The sequence below is a fragment of the Pelophylax lessonae genome, assembly GCF_965119305.1.
Source record: "Pelophylax lessonae genome assembly, chromosome: 9".
Lineage (NCBI taxonomy): Eukaryota > Metazoa > Chordata > Amphibia > Anura > Ranidae > Pelophylax > Pelophylax lessonae.
In genome coordinates this window covers 258,299,684-258,321,168 of record NC_138776.1, presented here as the reverse complement: position 1 = coordinate 258,321,168, position 21,485 = coordinate 258,299,684, and the positions used below count along the sequence as shown (strand labels likewise).

The window sequence follows — 21,485 nt, the reverse complement described above, 5'->3', positions numbered from 1 at the left end:
TGTAAAAATGACACTGGCAGGGAAGGGGTTAATTTTATTGGAGAGGGAGGGGTTAATGTATGCCTGGTGCTTACTGACGTGTAGGGGGGGAGGTGACTGAGTGAGTCATGGACAGATCGGATGTCCAGCTATGCTGAACAGTCCGATCTGTCACTCCCTGTCACTGAGTTTACACAGGCGGGCGGATCTCCACACTAGATCCCCGACGATCGGGGCAGAGCAGCGGCGATCGCCGCTGCTCCTCCCCTGGCCCGACTCCCGCTGTGAATGAAAACAGCGGGAGCGCGCCTCCGGCGGCGCGCGAGCGCCGCCTACAGGGGAGGAGTCTGACGACGTAGGTCTACGTCGTCAGACGGGAACGAGCCACTTTGCCGCAGTACTATTACAGTACTTAGCGGTAAAGTGGTTAATAAGATATTTTTTATTTACACCCACTAATCCCCTGTCATGTCCATCCTCTTCCTCCATAGTAACTGTGACGTCTGGTATGGTTTATAGACCAGATACATCCTAAATATACTGTAGAACCATTTAAAAGACTGCAGTTATTATATTTAACACAAGGTGGTGATCTTACGTCAACATACACAGACAGGAAATGATGTAGAGGTATAAACAAGATGCTTTAACACCCCGCTCACACTAAGGCGACCTGTGAGGCGACCTGGTCGCCTCATAGGTCGCCTTCCATAGGGAAGCTGCGGACCCGTTCTAATAGGAGCGACACAAGTCGCTCCGACTTAGAAAAAGGGTTCGGAGCTTCTTTGGGGCGACCCGGAGGCGACCGCCATAGACTTCAATGTTATGAAGTCCGTGGCGGCCCCTCTGAGGTCGCGGCGCGCTGCTCGCACCGCGACCTCAGAGGTCGCCTCCCCAAGTCGGATCGCCCCAGTGTGAACAGGGCTTGAGTGAAAGGTGAATTAAAGGAAAGTAGAGAGAAGACTTTGTTAGAATTGGCAACAGAGGAGGTAATAAGATATTATTTTATATTCACACCCGGTAACCCCGCGTCACATCCGTCCTCTTCCTCAATAGTCACAGTGATTTTATATTTTATAGACCAGATATAGGACATCCAGAGCCTCTGGTTTATAGACTGGATACATCCTAAATATAGAACCATTTATCCAACTGTCCATCCAGAGCCTCTGGTTTATAGACCAGATACATCCTAAATATAGAACCATTTATCCAACTGTCCATCCAGAGCCTCTGGTTTATAGACTGGATACATCCTAAATGTAGAAACCATTTATCCAACTGCCCATCCAGAGCCTCTGGTTTATAGACCAGATACATCCTAAATATAGAACCATTTATCCAACTGTCCTTCCAGAGCTGTTGGTCATCACGGTGCTCGTAAGATTCAAAGCCACTCAGATCAGCTCTGTACATTGTCTCAATGATCTATCCATCGAATGAAGTTCACAGTGAATTATGGGCACACTGGTCATCTATGTGTTTTCTGAAGTGTTATTTATAAACGGCACATCTGCAATTAAAGTTCTCCACTGGTGTTTAGAAAATTGTGGTAGTGATGTTCCTAAATAATATACCATTCAGCCCTTCCCAGTCCCAAATGTTACTGCAATTTTGCTATACTCCCCTTTCGATGCCACTATATTGTGTGCCTCAAGTCTTTTACAATCCCAGCAGGAGCGGACCTCCTAAACACCTGACACTCACATCCACAATTCTGCCCCCAGCTATATCGCTGGTCTGAAAATATCAACCAAACCGCTCTCTTAGGTCCTCCCAAGACCTCCTGCTCTCCAGTTCCCTGGTCACCTCCTCCCATGCGCTCCTGAGCTTTTCCCATCCTTTGGAACTCCCTACCCCAATCTGTCTGACTATCACCTAATCTATCCATCTTTAAATGATCCCTGAAAACCCTTGTGGACTGCCCCATGGCCATTTACTGCGGCAGGGTGGCAGCTCTGTGCCAGATCACGTACCTAGTACATCATCTGACACTTCTGGGTGTGGGGAGTGCGCTGCCAGCAACCTGCTGTGATCGGACAGGGAGGGAGCCAATCAGAGAGTACAGGCGGACGCGATGTCTGCCGGGACCTGCCGATCGTTCGGGAGACAGAAGGGAGGTTGTGTTTACTACATCTGAGACCCGATCAAAGCCGATTCACATACTGAAAATAAACAGGACTCTTTGTTAATGACTTTACTGTCAAGGTGGAAATCTTTTCTAATTATATTGAGTGGAACAAAAAGACGATTCATTGCTGTGTTTTATTTTAATTTTATATATATATATATTTTTTTTCTTCTCCTTTAATTGTTACCTTGTACTCCTTTAATTTTCTTCATTTTCCTAACTGTTGTTACATGTACCAAGCAATGAGACAGAAGTAACAAATAACTGTAAATGTTATTGTTAAAATTATTAAATTAAAATTCCAATTAAAAAAAAAAAAAAAAAAGACAATTCATGGTGGGACACGAAGACAGGTAGAGTGTGATTGTACAGATACAGGAAGTGATACCACAGCTGGGGAGGAAGTGATGTCAGGTGCAGACAGGAAGGGATATACAGACAGGAAGTGAGGTACCTTATGAACAGGAAGTTATGTAGGGAACTGAACAGGAAGCTCCTGGTGAGAGGTAGTAGAGAGGAGACATTGGAGCTGGCAGCAGAGGAGGTAATGAGATATTATTTTATATTTACACCCAGTAACCCCCCCCCCCCCCCCCCTTCATGTCCGTCTTCTTCCTCCATAGTCACTGTGATGTCTTTTATTTCCAGCAGATGCTAATACATACAGTATCTCACAAAAGTAAGTACACCCCTCACATTTTTGTAAATATTTTATTATATCTTTTCATGTGACAACACTGAAGAAATGACACTTTGCTACAATGTAAAGTATTGAGTGTACAGCTTGTATAACAGTGTAAATTTGCTGTCCCCTCAAAATAAATCAAACACACCGCCATTAATGTCTAAACCGCTGGCAACAAAAGTGAGTACACCCCTAAGTAAAAAATGTGGAAATTGGGCCCAAAGTGTCAATATTTTGTGTGGCCACCATTATTTTCCAGCACTGCCTTAACCCTCTTGGTCATGGAGTTCACCAGAGCTTCACAGGTTGCCACTGAAGTCCTCTTCCACTCCTCCATGATGACATCACAGAGCTGGTGGATGTTAGAGACCTTGCGTTCCACCACCTTCCGTTTGAGGAGGCCCCACAGATGCTCAATATGGTTTAGGTCTGGAGACATGCTTGGCCAGTCCATCACCTTTACCCTCAGCTTCTTTAGCAAGGCAGTGGTCGTCTTGGAGGTGTGTTTAGGGTCGTTATTATGTTGGAAATTTACACTGTTATACAAGATGTACACTTTACTTGTAGCAAAATATAATTTCTTCAGTGTTGTCACATTAAGTGCCGGTTCACACTTAGAGCGGAGTTCCACCCTGGATTTTTTTTTTTTTTTTTTTTTTTAAATACCCCCGGGACAGTCAGGGCTAGTACATTCCACAATGGCTAGCCTCTGATCTGTCCCGGGTTGCACTTACCTGTTAGGACAAATACTTACCTTGAAAACGTCTTGTCCAGCGCTGCCATCTCAGATGTGGGCAGCTTGAAGCCAGCGAGATCCCCTTCGGCGTCTTCTTCCGCCTTCTTCGGTCCCACGATGCCCTGCGCCGGCCCCGCCGTCACTTCCGGGGCATGCCCAGAAGCTGTTTAGAAGGGGATGACGCGTGCGACCCGGAACTGACGTCGGGGCCGGTGCAGGCGCAATGATTCCTGGGAGCGATGACGTTCAGCTCCCAGGAATCATTGCAGAGCCAGGAAGTGACGACGGGCCGCGGCCGAGGAAGGAGGAAGAAGGAAGTAAGGTAAGTATATTTTCTTCGCTACGAGGTAAGTAAAAAAAAAAAAAATATGCGATTATCCATTTCTTTTTCAGGTGACCCGGAGCGAGAAGATGGAGGTAAGTATTAAATTAGGGTGGAACTCCACTTTAACTGACTTGTCAGGTGACTTGGTCGCCTGACAAGTAGCTTCCAATGCTGTGCAATGGAACCGTTCTAATCAGAGCGACTCAAGTCGCTCCGACTTAGAAAAAGGTTCCTGCACTATTTTTTTTTGCAAAGTCGGAGCGACATGCATTGACTTCCATTATGAGAAGTCGTTGCAAGCTGCGCCGAAGTCGCGCTGCACGGGCGACTTCATTAGTCGCCCGAAATCGGGGCGACTTCGAGTCGGATCAGTGTGAACCGACTCTAAAGGTATAATCAAATTTTTACAAAAATGTGAGGGGTGTACTTACTTTTGTGAGATACATTATATTATAAACAGTAGAGAAATAAAATGTATTATTATTATATTTAGGTTATATTTATAGGCGCCTTTCAGAACACCTAAGGTCACCTTACAAAGATAAAAAAACGAAGTATAAAAAAAGTAAATAAAAAAAAACATTACATAACCATTAAATTACAAAAACAAAACAATGAAGGCTGGGTTCACACTGGGGCGGCTTCAAAGTTGCCCAAATCTGAAGCCGTCCTGTGCAGCGTGACTTCAGCTAGGCTTGAAAACGACTTCTCTAATAGAAGTCAATGGAAGTCGCCCCCAAAGTAGTGCAGGAACCTTTTTCTAAGTCGAAGCGACTTGAGTTGCTCCAATTAGAATGGTTCCATTGCACTGAATGGAGGCAACAAGTTGCCCAAGTGTGAACCGGGACAAAGTCAGACAGAGTATGCTAGTTTAACCAAAAACAAGGACAGTAATGTTCTGTCTCTAGGACAGAGAGCTAAACCTTCCTGCTCCATAAACTTCAGATACCATACTTCTTAGAACAAGCCAGGTGAAACTACAAATTGATGAAAATAAACGTCAATCGTTACAAAATTTAATACAACAAAGAAACAAAGAAACAATGATCAATAATACAGGATAGGATAACAAGAACTCACTTTTTAAGCTCTCTCAGGGGTGATGGCGAGAGATTGAGAGAAACATGTCTTGCTGTATCTTCTGAAAATGGTGGCTGATTCACTTCCTGTAGAACTTCTACCCAGAATGCTCTGATTCCTAACAACTTTATTATACACATTCTGAGTTTACAATATTGCAGAACAACTGAAGTTATACCAAAAAAGGACAGTAGATGGCGCCTGTGCTCTGCATATAACTAACTTGTGTGAATCAAGAAAACCCAACATGTTATTTTAACCACATAACGACCGCCCACCGCAGATATACTGCGGCAGGCAGCCGCTGCTGGGCAAAGTGACGTAGGGGTACGTCACTCGCTCAGCCGCCTGTGGGGGGCGAGCGTGCGGCGCGCTCCCACCCTCGCTCATTCCCTGGAGAGCTAGCGCAAGTGACCGGCGGCTCCAGTGGCCGCCGGTCACTCACAGACGGCTGATGTAAACACAGCCGTCTGTCATTCTCACTAAAGTAATCACAGAGGCTATGCAGGATCGTATGTCTATGTGATTACATCACAAGCCACACCCCCCCCACAGTTAGAATCACGCCCCTAGGGACACACTTAACCCCTTGATCACCAATAAAGTTAACCCCTTCCCTGCCAGTGTCATTTTGACAGTAACAGGGCATACTTATAGCACTGATTACTGTAGTAATGTCACTGGTACTTCCAAAAGTGTCAAAAATGTCAGTTTGGGGTCTGATCTGTCCGCCACAATGTCGCAGTCCCACAAAAAAATCGCAGCTCGCCGCCATTACTAGTAAAAAAAAAAAACAATAAAAATTACATAAATCTTTCCCGTAGTTAGTAAACGCAATAACTTTTGCGCATATGCTTATTGCGATTTTTTTTTACCAAAAATATGCAGCAGAAAACAAATTGGCCCAAAATGTTAAAGTTAGATTTTTAAATTTTTTATATGGAGAATTTCATATAAAAAAATTATAATTTTTTTCAAAATTGTCGCTCTTTTTTTGCTTATAGCGCAAAAAACAAAACTTGCACAGGTGATCAAATACCACCAAAAGAAAGCTCTATTTGTGGGAAAAAAAGGACGTCAATTTCATTTGGGTACAGCGTCGCACGACCGCGCAATTGTCCGTTAAAGTCACGCAGTGCTGAATTGCAAAATAGGGCCTGGTCAATCCATGAATTAAAAATACAAACATTTATTAGATGAAATCACATTCATTTAAAATCAAATCATGATAAATAATTGCCAAGTAAATTCATTAGTAGAAAAATACATTAATAAGATACATATCATTGTATATACCTTACATCTTCATCAATTTTGGACAGTCTGTGCTGTATATATCTCAACGCGTTTCGCCACGCAAACCGCTCGCTTCCTCGGGAGAAGCACAGATATAAATCTAAGAACAAAATCCAAAAATTAAAAAAAAAAAAAACACACATAAATCCTCCTACATACCCAGACTTACAAATAATATGGTAGTCTAAATCTCACAAATAACCCATGGATAGTCTAATACATTCGATCAACTGTCCAGATGACTCCTAATGTCTTCCTGAATGGGGGGAACCCCCTGGTCCACAAATCTTCTCCCCGGGAGTTGGGAAGGGAAGGAAAATGGAGCAAAAAGCAGGCTGCCGATGCCTCCTAAAAGGGACCACAAACCAATGGGGCTGTCTATGTGGGATCCTGGAACTGAAGAACAGCCAAATCAGCCTCAAACCATATAGAAAAAGAAATGGGGGGGGGGGGGTGGACGACAAAGTACACCATAAGGGCATTTGGCAATAATAATAGTGACACAGATAGAGAGAAGTATGTCCCCTGCTGGGGGTCATTCCGGAGGATAACGATCCTCCGGTTTCTCTGTAAACCCCCGGTATTTGGTGGGACCGGGGTCACCTGTGACGGTTGTTTGTCACCTCCTTGCATCAATTTGTATTTGCATCTTATTACTTCTTGAAACATATTATGCCAATATGCCCTGGAGCCCCAATATCTGGTTTCCTAAGCACACCCTGCACAGGTAACCCCGGTCCCACCAAATACCGGGGGGTTTACAGAGCAGGGGACATACTTCTCTCTATCTGTGTCGGCGGCTACGGAACATCTCCCCTAAGATCATCACGAACAGGGTGCGCGCACAGCCTGATCTGACGCACGTCGCGCTGACACGCACACCCGGAAGCCGGGTCTGCTGCGGGATGCTCCGATGCGCTATTGCGCGTGCGCGAGCGGACATAAATACCTGGGGAATTGCAACAGGGCGCCACTTCCCTCCAGCGAGGGGCCCGACTCCCGCTGTGACTGAAAACAGCTGGAGCGAGCCTCCGGCGGCACGTGCGCGCCACCCACAAGGGGAGGAGTCCAGCGACGTTGCTGGACGATAACGAGCCACATTGCCGCAGTAGCAGCAATGTGAGCGGGGCTAAAGTGGTTAAATGCCCCCCACTCCAGAAAATATAACCCAAGCACAAATCCTCTGCTGCTAAAACATCCCCTCCTAGTACACCCCCCCCCCCCTCCTAGCACAAATCCCCCCTCCTAACACAACTCCCCCTAAATCACCACTCTTGGCATCCCCCCAAATTTCCCCCCTCCTATACCAAAGCTTTCCCCCTGTCGGCCACCAAAATTCCCCATTTTAACAAATCCCCTCTTCCCCATTCTACTTGGAGTGCCCTCCTATCTCACATGATACCACGATGCCCAGGGCAGCAGCACCTCCTGCCCACCCCTTGTCCCGGCCCTGCCCGAGGGGAGGGAAAGACTATAGAGTTATCGATATTAACTGAAAAACTGTTAAGCTTTGTCAAGGTGGGTTTCGTACCAATGAGGAGAACCTCGGGTTTTGTCACTGTGCAATATGAGAAAGTTGGAAGAGAGCCAGGATTTGATTTGATCGGTAAGGGATTTGGGTGAAAGGGTGGTAGTAAGTTTAGTGGACCGGTAGAGTTGGGTGTCCTCTGCATAGCAATGGAAGTGGATGTTAAATTTACGAAATATGAGACCAGAAGGAAGAAGATAAATTATGAACAGAAGAGGCCCCAACGACAGAATCCTGGCTCAATATAGAGCCATATATTTAACTACATTGACGTATGATTTCCCAATGAATAGGACTTCTCACTAAGTTAATAATAATGTTAAATAAAAACACACAAACCATTTTAAGGCAACTTCCCTCCCTTTAGCATGGAGGGTTTACAATAAATCTCTACTTGTTGATGAGTTCTAATGATCAGTTTGTATTATATGTCTACAAAGATCGGAGTTTTGTATGGATCACACAATCCCATCAATGAGGATGGAGGAAAACCCGAGTCACATGACTGAGAAGATATTGAACCTCACCCTGGAGATCATCTACCTGCTGACCGGAGAGGTGAGGAGGATTCTGGGAGGTCACATGACACCACTCTTATCCTTATTAATAAATCAGGCCTGACCTGAGAGGTAAAGAGGATTCTGGGAGGTCACATGACATCACTCTTATCCCTAACAATAAAACAAACCTGACCAGAGAGGTGAGGAGGATTCTGGGAGGTCACATGACATCACTCTTATCTCTATTAATAAAGCACAGACCTGACCGGAGAGGTGAGGAGGATTCTGGGAGGTCACATGACATCACTCTTACCTCTATTAATAAAGCACAGACCTGACCGGAGAGGTTTGGAGGATTCTGGGAGTTCACATGACATCACTCTTATCCCTATTAATAAATCAGGCCTGACTGGAGAGGTGAGGAGGATTCTGGGAGGTCACATGACATCACTTTTATCCCTATCTATAAACACAGGCCTGACCTGAGAGGTGAGGAGGATTCTGGGAGGTCACATGACATCACTCTTATCTTTAATAAAATACAGAGCTGACTGGAGAGGTGAGGAGGATTCTGGGAGGTCACATTACATTATTGTTCTTTTAATGCAGAGTTTTCCTCCGGTGAAGTCTGGTGACCATCTAACCATCACAGTGCCTTCACCTTATTCCCTGAAGTCCAAGAGAAACCATGAGAAGAAAATTGTGGACATTGCCAACAAGATCATTGATCTGCTGACAGGAGAGGTGAGCGATGCCGGGAATTCTGGGACATTATCCAGTAACAGACAAGGGATGTGTCTGGATGGTGACTGTATCATTGTGTGTGTCAGGTTCCTATAAGGTGTCAGGATGCCACGGCCTCTATGGAGGAGTATTTAGAAGGACACAAGGATCTCTACAAGGACGTCAAAATGGCGAGCCAGCCAGCCCTCACATCACCGGGTAAGAGGAGACTTTATTGTAAAGGAGAGAGCAGTACGGAGGGTCCACCTAGATCCCCCATCATCTGATAAACACATAGAAACAATGTATTCAGTCAGTGTGTGTGTTTCCTACAGATGGATCCAGTAATGGGAACCCACCAGAGAGATGTCCCCGTCCTCTGTATTCCCGGGAGTCCACACAGGAAGGTCACACCATCCCCCACCGTCATCAGGTAGATGGATCCAGTAATGAGAACCCACCAGAGAGATGTCCCCGTCCTCTGTATTTCCAGGATTCCACACAGGAAGATCACACCATCTCACATAAGGTTAGTTAGAAAAAAATTAAACAATAGCATTCATTTAGACACCTCTGGTAGGTATATTGTTACAGTTTATCCCATTTATATTGAATATTCAGGGTATAACCCATAGTGAGTGTAATAATGCTGTTAAAGAAGAGATAAAGGAGGAAGAGGAGGAAATTGGTGTGATAGAGTTTTCACAAGGACACAAAGACCCTTTTAAGTACGCCATGATGGAGCCATCCAGAGACACAAGCCGACCAGAGAGATGTCACCGACCTCTCTATTCCTGGGATTCCACAAAGGAAGGTGACACCATCCCTCACCATCATCAGGTAGATGGATCCAGTAATGGGAACCCACCAGAGAGATGTCCCCGTCCTCTGTATTCCCGGGATTCCACACAGGAAGATCACACCATCCCCCACCGTCATCAGGTAGGTGGACTTGGTGTATCGAACACAGAAGTGATTCTGAACTTTGTGAGAGAACATTCTTCTATGTTTCTCTTTTCTGTGGGTCTTGGGTTCAGTCACATGACATCATGGGTCATCTTCCTCCTTGTGTTCTTCCAACAATGGGGGTAACTTTCTGAATGACGTGTTGCTATTCTTTGCGCCTGTGACTTCAATCCAGTGTGATGATGATGCCACCCCCCCCCCCCCCCCCCCCCTCCGAGGTTGGCTCCCTGGCCCTCTGGATTCACAGGACCAGACGTTGGATCCTTGGCCCTCTGGATTGACAGGACCAGACGTTGGATCCTTGGCCCTCTGGATTCACAGGACCAGACGTTGGATCCTTGGCCCTCTGGATTCACAGGACCAGACGTTAGATCCTTGGCCCTCTGGATTGACAGGACCAGACGTTGGATCCTTGGCCCTCTGGATTCACAGGACCAGACGTTGGATCCTTGGCCCTCTGGATTCACAGGACCAGACGTTAGATCCTTGGCCCTCTGGATTCACAGGACCAGACGTTGGATCCTTGGCCCTCCTGGATTCACAGGACCAGAGGTTGTATCCCTTGGCCCTCTGGATTCACAGGACCAGATGTTGGATCCTTGGCCCTCTGGATTCACAGGAGCAGAGGTTGGATACCTGGCCCTCTGGATTCACAGGACCAGAGGTTGGATCCTTGGCCCTCTGGATTCACAGGAGCAGAGGTTGGATCCTTGGCCCTCTGGATTCACAGAACCAGAGGTTGAATCCTTGGCCCTCTGGATTCACAGGACCAGAGGTTGGATCCCTGGCCCTCTGGATTCACAGGAGCAGAGGTTGGATACCCGGCCCTCTGGATTCACAGGAGCAGAGGTTGGATCCTTGGCCCTCTGGATTCACAGGAGCAGAGGTTGGATACCCGGCCCTCTGGATTAACAGGAGCAGAGGTTGTATCCCTGGCCCTCTGGATTCACAGGACCAGAGGTTGTATCCCTGGCCCTCTGGATTCACAGGAGCAGAGGTTGGATCCTTGGCCCTCTGGATTTACAGGAGCAGAGGTTGGATACCTGGCCCTCTGGATTCACAGGAGCAGAGGTTGGATCCCTGGCCCTCTGGATTCACAGGAGCAGAGGTTGGATCCCTGGCCCTCTGGATTCACAGGAGCAGAGGTTGGATCCCTGGCCCTCTGGATTCACAGGAGCAGAGATTGGATCCTTGGCCCTCTGGATTCACAGGAGCAGAGGTTGGATACCTGGCCCTCTGGATTCACAGCAGCAGAGGTTGGATACTCGGCTCTCTGGATTCACAGGAGCAAAGGTTGGATACCTGGCCCTCTGGCTTCACAGGAGCAGAGGTTGGATACCTGGCCCTCTGGATTCACAGCAGCAGAGGTTGGATACTCGGCCCTCTGGATTCACAGGAGCAGAGGTTGCTTCTACTCTCCCGTAGGCTAAAGAAGCCATTATCTATTGTAGTGCGGGAGCAGCCCCACTGCAAGGGATCATCTTTAACATTCTTGGAGTTGGGAGTTAAAGGAAAAGCAGCGAATCGATGAGCTCATCTCTCTTTCACTCTGCTCCCTCCTCCTGTCAGCATGTCCCTTGTTAGCCCTGCAGCAGAGCTTATTGACTCCTTGTTCTGCTTCTCCCTCTCCCAGTCTGAGCTCTGCTGTACAAGGACTGCTAAAACCTGATACCAGGTACTTACACTGTTTGCAATAAAAAAAATGCTTATTATTAACCGCAGAGCTGCATTTAGCTTTGTCTGTAATATCTGCCTGAGGTTAATAGATGTTTTCTATTATTTTGGGGTTTAGGGCGAAGAACGGATTTTCATTAAAGCTGAGGTTAAAGAAGAAGAAGTAGAGATGTATGTGGGAGGTGATCAGCTATCCATGGAGGAGGTTGGGATGATTATGAGGAGTGATCAAGAGGACAATTTTCTATTTATCGACACAAGTAAGTATAAGCACTATGGAAGAATCGGGTCACAATCTCATTTTACTTCTGAGTATAAGGATTGTAGATTACCCACTTCCCACCCACTGCATAGTAAAATGACAGCTGGGGGAATCTCCTCGTTCTGGGACAATGTCATATGACGTTGCCCCAGTGTCACCTCCCTTGCGCGCCCGCTGGGGCACGCAGCGCAGGGCTTGCGCCCTGTCCTATCTCAGTAAAGAGCCGATGATGGGGTTCTTTACCGATGTGATCGTTTTTGTCCAATCACAGCCGATCACATGTACACACGGAAGTGCCGTTTATTGTCTCTCCTCGCCTCATTCTGACAGAGTGTGAGGAGAGGAGAGCCGATCAGCGGCATCTCCTCACAGGGGAGAACTGTACATATCATCAGTGCTGCCCCAGCAGGGCCCATCAGTGATGCCAGTCAGTGCCCATCAGTGCCGCCTATATGTGCCGTCTATCATTGACCATAAGTGACACCTATTAGTGCAAACTATCAGTGACCATCAGTGCGGCATATAAGTGCCTCCTCGTCAGTGCCACCTAATCAGTGCCCATAAATGCTGCCTCATCGGTGCCCATCAGTGCAGCCTTATTAGTGTCCATCAGTGATGCCAGTCCGTGCCACCTATCGTTGCCCATAAGTGCCACCTATCAGTGCCCATCAGTACAGGATATTATTGCCCCTTCGTCAGTTGCACCTAATCAGTGCCACCTACCAGTGCCCATAAGTGCAGGATATTATTGCCCCTTCGTCAGTGCCACCTATTAGTGCCAATCAGTGTGGCATATTAGTGCCTCCTCAGTGCCACAGAATCAGTGCCCATTAGTGCAGCCTTATCATTGTCCATTAGTGATGCCAGTCAGTGTGGCCTTTCAGTGCTGCCTATCCGTGCCACTTATCATTGCCCATAAGTGCCATCTATCAGTGTCCATCAGTGCAGGATATTATTGCCCCTTCATCAGTGCCGACTATTAGTGCCCATCAGGGCGGCATATTATTGCCCCTTCATCTGTGACACCTATCAGTGCGGCATATTAGTGCCTTCTCGTCAGTGCCACCAAATCAGTGCCCAAAAGTGCTGACTATCAGTGTTCAACAGTGATGCCAGTCAGTGCCCATCCGTGAGGCATATCATTGCCCCTTCACACCATATGAAAGGTCCATCTCCATTCCTCAATATAACGTCATGTTCCCAACAAGGGGAGGAAGGGCTAAAGCTAAAATCTCCAGTTTTTTGTGAACTAACATTTAAACATTTTCTTCCCAACAGATGGATGTGATGTTGGGAATTCCTCGGAGAGACATCTTCTATTATCTGCTGATTGTAAGTCAGAAGATAATGTCATCACACAGGATCCTCCAGGAGGAAATCCAAATACACAAAATATCCATCACAGACCTTCCTGTCCGGAGACATCAATGGATCCCTCTGATCAGGGGGAATCTTCTCACCAATCACATACTATGATTGCAAATATCCATTTAGGATCTCACACTGCAGATAGATCCACAGATCCTTCTAATCCCAAGGAACTTTCCTTACCCCATGAAGGGGTACTCCGTGTTGACAATCTATTCTCATGTTTAGTGTGCGGGCAATGTTTCACTCAGATAGGAGCACTTATTTTACACCAGAGAATTCACACGGGTGAGCGTCCTTATTCATGTTCAGAGTGTGGGAAAACTTTCACTCAAAAAGGAAGCCTTGTTGAACATCAGAAAATCCACACATATGAGCGTCCCTATTCGTGTACAGAGTGCGGGAAATCTTTCATTGGCAAAGGAGACCTTGGTAAACACCAGAGAATTCACACAGGAGAGCGTCCCTATTTATGCTCAGAGTGCGGGAAATCTTTCACTTTGAAAGAAAACCTTACAAAGCACCAGAGAAGTCACACCGGTGAGCGTCCCTATTCATGTTCAGAGTGCGGGAAATCTTTCAGCAGGAAATATAACCTTGTTAAACACCAGAAAAGTCACACGGGTGAGCGGCCTTATTCATGTTCAGAGTGCGGGAAATCTTGCAACAGGAAAGATAATCTTGTTAAACACCAGAAAAGTCACACGGGGGAGGGTCCTTATTACTATTCAGAGTGTGGAAAATCTTTCACTTTGATCGGAAACCTTACGAAACACGCCGGTGAGCTTCCCTATTCATGTTCAGAGTGCGGGAAATCGTTTATTCAAAAAACAGCCCTTGTTGAACACGAGAGATATCATACGGGTGAGCGTCCGTATTCATGTTCAGAGTGCGGGAAGTCTTTCATTCGAAAGGGAAACCTTGTTACGCACCAGAGAATTCACACAGGTGAGCATCCGTATTCGTGTTCAGAGTGCGGGAGATCTTTCACTTATCAGGGAGACCTTGTTAGACACCAGAGAATTCACATGGGGGAGCGTCCTTATTCATGTTCAGAGTGCGAGAAATCTTTCACACAGAAAGGAAACTTAGTTGAACACCTGAGAATTCACACGGGTGAGCGTCCTTATTCATGTGCTGAGTGCGGGAAATCTTTCAGTCGGAAAGGACACCTTGTTAAGCATCAGAGAAGACACACGGCACAGCGTCCTCAATGCGATCAGACTGCGGGAAATGATTAGACATCAGAGGAAAGCATCTTCCCACTCTATTGACAAAGGTACGATGGTTCCTCCTGGTGGGAAACTGTTTAATCCACAGAACAACTGTAGGAAGAAAGTATTTACTTTATATGGGGGGGGGCATCCTGGCAAACGTTATTATACATTTGCCTCCCCCCGGCTCAAATCCTCTCTTCCTCTCTCTCTTTCCATAAACCCCCCCCCCAAAAAAGTACAAATAAAATCCCCCCTCCTAGCACAAATCCTCTACCTCTCAAATTTCCCTTCTAAGCACAAATCCTCCTCCCCCATCCTAGCACAAATCCCTCCCACAAATTTCCCATTTTAGCACAAATCTCACCCCCCAAAAATCTATACTAGTACCCAAAAAAAAAAATATTTCCCCCCTAACGTTTTTACCTTTTTATAGCAGAAATTCCCCCTCCTAGCAGAAATCTTTGCCCCCACCCATCCCCCCCAGCTCAAATCCTCTCTTTTCCCATATCCCACCCACCCACCAAAAAATAATAATAAAATCTCCCCTCCTGCACAAATCCTCTACCCCTCAAATTTCCATAGCAAGCACAAATTCCACATCCCATCCTAGCACAAATCCCTCCCACAAATTTCCCCTCTTAGCACAAATAATCCCTACTAGCACAAATCCCCCCCCCCCCCCAAAAAAAAAAAATATTTCCCCCCTATTACATTTATAGCACAAATCCCCCCTCCTAGCACAAACCTTTGCCCCCCCCCCTCCCAGCTCAAATCCTCTCTCTCCCCCTATGCACCCCCCCTCCAAGCACAAATCCTCTACCCCTCAAATTTTCCTTCCAAGCACAAATCCCTCCCACAAATTTCCCCTCTTAGCACAAATCCTCCCCCCCCAGGCAGCTCCAGCAGACGTCCTCTGACGAAACGCGTAGGGCGGGTCCATTGCGTCATAGCGCCACTTCCGGTTTCAGGACTCCACCGCCGTGGAACGCGGAAGCTTCCCGGCGTTCGCTACTGATCCGAGGCAGCTCTCACAGTGAGTGGATGCTACGTATTTTCTAGCTATTGTTGACCCAATACTTCATGGGGCTCCCCTCTTTCTTTTTCCATATGGAAACACGCCAACTGGTGCCTTGTTGACCGTGGAGGGGGACCCTCGGAGACACACATTGGCCTGACTTCTATATGCTGCAGGTTGTATATACAGCGCGACACCTAGTGGTCACGCAGGTGACTGCAGCTGCCATCTTACCTTAAGGGATTTTTTTTCCCTGGTTTTTACACCACTTTTATCACTAAATGTTTTTTATTGGCATGTTATACTCACACAAGTAACAGAGCCAGGATTATTATCCAACACACGATTTATTCTACTTCTGCACTGTATTTATTTATTTATTTATCACTAAAATAAATTCACTTGTCTATGTCATTAATTTTATTTATTGCACTTCAGCACTTTTTGGTTGAACTTATCACATATTAGGAGATTTAATCGGTTCCATTTGAATCTACCCAAATACACAGTATATATTTATTTATTTTTACCTCCTTTATGGTTTTATGGGTTACACCCCTTTATTTATGAGTTGATTGCATTTGATTGCACCTTAATATTTATTGCACAAAGGTAGCGCCGTTTTCAACCCTTTCTTGCACTTTACCTATATCTTGACCCCTTGGGGTTTGGTTGTTGGCCGCTTACACCTGATAGCCATTCACGCTTCACCGCACACTCCATAGCGCTGGTCACTTTTTGCTTTTATCCCCCCCCCCCAATAGTCCACACTAGCAGAAATCCCCCACCCTAAAAAAAAAATATTTACCCTTTATAGCATAACCCCCCCCCCAATCCCCTCTCCTAGCACAAGTCCTCTTCCCTTACTCCCCCTTCCCAACACGAATCCCCAAACATTACCACTCCTAGCACACCTCCCTAAATTTACCCTTCTAGAACAATTCTTGCCCCCTCCCCCAAGTTCCCTATCTCAACACAAATTTATCCCCCCCCCGCACCGATCTCCTTGTGGTGTCCTCCCCCCACCTCACATGATCCCACAGTGCCCAGGGAAGCCACCCCTCCTGCCCATCCCTGGCCCCCTATAATAAGTTACAGGGGTACAAAATATCTAAGCATACCAGAGAACAAAGATAACTCTATGATATTCAGACAGGTGGGCCCACATGGTGTACAGTGCCCCTCACAGTACATTAGGGTCATAGAGAAAATGAGGATTTCATAGTTATATACCCAAAAGATTTAATTTATAATAATACAATCTTCATATGATCCAATACTGAGCTACTCCAATACTTGCATAGGTGAAACCATGTATATTATATTATTCAATATGTGAATTACAAACAGGGAATTGTGACACCAGTTGTGTAACAAAGGTAGAAAACACAACAATAATAAAAATACACGATGCAACAAAGGAACAACTGTGACAATACAAGGAGAATGTTATGAATACATGGCAAGAAGTGAGCAATGGTAACAATAAAGTTGCAGTTACAATAACTGGAGCCCGGTCTGCGTGGTATTTTTGTGTTATGAGAAGTGTGTGTATGGATTTGGCCCACTGGATACAGAAAGGATCATTGTAAAAAAAAAATGGGCAAACCTCAAGCGTCCAATCAGGATTCCCAACCTTATATTGGTGGTATGTGAGACATTCTTACACAAGGGATCAGTGCAGATCATCACTAGTCATTGGAAAAAATTGGGAGAGCTGACATTGTAGTGTGGATGATGGCAGTAGAGCTGTCGGAGAATGTAGTGTGAATGGTGGGGGGAGAGCTATCAAGGAATGTAGTGTGGATGGTGAAGGAGAGCTGTTGGAAAATGTAGTGTGGAGGAGAGCTGTCGGAGAATGTAGTGTGGATGGTGGAGGACAGTTGTCAGAGAATGTAGTCTGGATGGTGGAGGAGAGCTGTCGGAGAATGTAGTGTGGATGGTGGAGATTTGTCAGAGAATGTAGTGGTGGTGGTGGGGGGAGAGCTGTCGGAGAATGTAGTGTGGATGGTGGAGGAGAGTTGTCGGAGAATTTAGTGTGGATGGTGGAGGAGAGCTGTCAGAGAATGTAGTGTGGATGATGGAGGAGAGCTGTTGGAGAATGTAGTGTGGATGGTGGAAGAGAGTTGTCGGAGAATTTAGTGTGGATGGTGGAGGAGAGCTGTAGGAAAATGTAGTGTGGATGGTGGAGGAGAACTGTCAGAGAATGTAGCGTGGATGGTGGAGGAAAGCTGTCGGAAAATGTAGTGTGGAGGAGAGCTGTCAGGGAATGTAGTCTGGATGGTGGAGGAGAGCCGTCGGAGAATGTAGTGTGGATGGTGGAGAAGAGTTGTTGGAGAATTTAGTGTGGATGGTGGAGGAGAGCTGTCGGAGAATGTAGTGTGGATGGTGGAGGAGAGTTGTCGGAGAATGTAGTGTGGATGGTGGAGGAGAGTTGTCGGAGAATGTAGTGTGGATGGTGGGGGAGAGATGTCGGAGAATGTAGTGTGGATGGTGGTGGAGAGCTGTCAGAGAATGTAGTGTGAATGGTGGGGGAGAGCTGTCGGAGAATGTAGTGTGGATGGTGGAGGAGAGCTGTCGGAGAATGTAGTGTGAATGGTGGGGGAGAGCTGTCGGAGAATGTAGTGTGGATGGTGGAGGAGAGCTGTCGGAGAATGTAGTGTGAATGGTGGGGGAGAGCTGTCGGAGAATGTAGTGTGGATGTTGGAGGAGAGCATATACATATACAGGTATTTAAATATGTGACTCTGATATTATTTTACCTTTACCACATTTCCTGTGACAGAAAACAGAACCCATTCCACCGTCACTTTTGTCACCGATGTAAAACAAAATGGAGAATTCAGTCATAGAAGAGCCGAGGAGAGTCGGACACCTCACATCCTCACCTTAGAGTTTCCGCTTCACTCCTCCTCTACTCCTATTGGCTGAACTCCCTCCACACCAACCAATCACAGGGTGAGATCACAGTCACTGGGCAGATTCTACTCTCCACAGAGACTCCCCACAGTGGCAGAATAATATTATATTTCATTTATATAGCTCTGACATATACTGCAGGGCTGTACAGAGATCACGGGGGGGGGGGATTTACAAAAACTGGTGCACACAGAATCTGATGCGGCTGTGCACAATAACCAATCAGCTTCTAACTTCAGCTTGTTCAGTGAAGCTTTGTCAATAAAACCTAGAAGCCGATTGGTTACTATGCACAGCTGCAGCAGATTATGTCTGCACAAGTTTTAGTAAATCTCTCCCAGTGAGCCAATCACATCAGTCTCTGTACAAGAGGAGCTTACACTCTAATGCCCCCCAAAAGTCACATTCTATTATTATTATGCACTGCGCATGGCCTGCCACTGAGAGGAATGAATGATGAGGCAGTGCCACAGTGGGCAAAATGCTTAACGCAAAATGCACAACTGCAGTATTTATATATAGCACAAGATGGCAAGCTCACAACAAAATCCATAAACAGGAACTTCCGGGTGAATAGTAAGTCGGGAGGAAATAGAGAGGACAGGAAGTTTGTACAGGAAGTCTTGTATGGATCACATGATCACATTCGTGAGGATGGAAGAGGACTCCAGTCAAATGACTGAGAGGATATTGGACCTCACCCTGGAGATCATCTACCTGCTGACCGGAGAGGTGAGGAGGATTCTGGGAGGTCACATGACATCACTCTTATCTCTAATAATAAAACACAGAGCTGACCGGAGAGGTGAGGAGGAATCTAGGAGGTCATATGACATTATTGTTACTCTTTCAATACAGAGGTTTCCTTCGATGAAGTCTGGTGACTGTTTAACCATCACGGTGCCTTCACCTCACTCTGTGGAAACCAAAAGAAACAATGACAAGAAGATTCTAGAAGTCACCAACAAGATGATTGGGCTTCTGACCGGAGAGGTGAGCGGTGTCGGGAATTCTGGGACATTATCCAGTAACAGACAAGGGATGTGTCTGGATGGTGACTGTATCATTGTGTGTGTCAGGTTCCTATAAGGTGTCAGGATTTCACTGTCTATTTCTCCATGGAGGAGTGGGAGTATATAGAAGGACACAAGGATCTCTACAAGGACGTCATGATGGAGAATCAGCCGCCCCTCACATCACCGGGTAAGAGGAGACTTTATTGTAAAGGAGAGAACAGTACGGAGGGTCCACCTAGATCCCCCATCATCTGATAAACACATAGAAACAATGTATTCAGTCAGTGTGTGTGTTTCCTACAGATGGATCCAGTAATGGGAACCCACCAGAGAGATGTCCCCGTCCTCTGTATTCCCGGGATTCCACACAGGAAGGTCACACCATCCCTCACCATCATCAGGTAGGTGGACTCGGTGTTAAGAACACAAAAGTATTGCATATGGGGTTGGTGCCTCAGTTCAAAATTGGGACTTTATGGGCTTAATATGTGAATTCATAAAGAAATAATAATCATTTTTAACTTAAAAGATAAATAATTTATTTATATGGTAACCATATAATATAACAATATTCAATAGAGTATTCAGAGAATTCATATATATTATATATACTGTGTGGGTTACAGACCCATAGGTGATTGTGAGTAGGAAAGAAAGATAGGAAGTAGTGACAATGTGCTTAGGGTGACAATCACTAGCTCTCTATTGTTCCACGCTTGGGTGAAGCGTCGGGTCCATAGGGAGGGTGTTTTAAAGTCCTACGCGTTTCGGCCGTTAGGCCTTTATCAAGGGAGGTGTGTCACCACATCTGGAATATAGTAAATGAAATATTTGAGTATGTATTATTTGAGCCAATCGGAATATTTTTCCTTTGGTCATATAATAAAAAAGACGTACTTTGTTAGGAAAAGGATTCTGCCTCTGGTTTCTGTCTCAGGTCCTTATCTTATCACATATGAATCGTGTAGTCACTGCTGCTAGAGTATAATTTGAAGAGTGTAAGTTTATTTTTAAGATATATGTTTTAATAAATTTTAATATCTGTTTAGGTACTCACTTGGTTAATTCATATATTTCTTTTAGCCAGGGAGCATATAAAAATGTCCTTGTTCTGATCCAATCTGGATTAAAATGTGAATATGTTTAATGTTTTGGGAATATAATTATTTTGACATTTTGTATCTTTGGTTTTACTTACTTGTATTTCCAAAAAGAATCACTAGGTGGCACTGTGGTGTTTAGAAGGTCCCCTCCTATTCTATCTGTATAGATAGAAGGGGGAAAGTATAAATATACTTGTATGTATTTTAAGAACCATCAGTGCTTAAGATAGCATTGTGGTTACTTACATTTTCTTGCAGTGTTTTCCAAGGGAGGTTTTCCTAGAGCAGCAGGTCCGGGCGTCCTCACTCTCCCTCTGGTCCGAGGGAAGTGGCGCCCTATTCGATTCCCGGCCTATTTATGTCCCGCTGTGCGCATGCGCAGATAGGCGCAATGACGTTGCTTCCGGGTTTCACTTGTATGACGCGGCGCGGGTGCGCGCGCATCCTGTCACAGGATTTGCGGGTCTGATCTCAGAGCGGCCGCCGACACAGGAGAGAAGGCTAAACCCTGGAGAGGGATTTGGCAGTTGGATGGAGTATACTGCTAGCCTCTTGTAGCCCCGATTATTAGCAATATCGGGGTTACCTGTGCCGGATGTGATTGATAAGGAGTCGGAGATTTTCAGAGTATCTAACTTTTCTAAACAAGGGCGTGATACAATATTTTGATAAGTGCAATATAGTATCTTAAATATATAAATAAATAATAAACAATTTTTACAACTTTTTTTTGACAAATCCGAGGATTGTCTTAACAGTAGTACATATATTTGTTTTTTACACAGCAATTAGGTATTTAAGACAGGTCAGTATTGGATCAATTAGGGGGGCCTGGTATGGCATCTATGTGGGGCCCAGATTTTGGTTGGGTATTGTGTGCGTCCATGGGGGTCCAATTTTAGGATGGGAGGTAGTCAGATTTTTTGTGATTTTTTTATATATAATTATTAGATTGGGGGGAG

General features: G+C 45.7%; 2 protein-coding genes across 2 annotated transcripts in view; both read left to right on the top strand.

The window, feature by feature from the left end:
• Nucleotides 1-21,485, top strand: part of LOC309564405 (uncharacterized protein) — a 338,567-nt gene that overhangs the window by 24,832 nt on the left and 292,250 nt on the right.
• Nucleotides 8,205-9,906, top strand: LOC309562937 (gastrula zinc finger protein XlCGF53.1-like). The gene is made up of 3 exons (XM_082267265.1): nucleotides 8,205-8,318; nucleotides 8,870-9,202; nucleotides 9,828-9,906. Exons 1-2 carry the CDS (start codon nucleotides 8,214-8,216, stop codon nucleotides 9,098-9,100), a joined length of 336 nt encoding a protein of 111 aa, XP_082123391.1. The 5' UTR covers nucleotides 8,205-8,213; the 3' UTR covers nucleotides 9,101-9,202; nucleotides 9,828-9,906.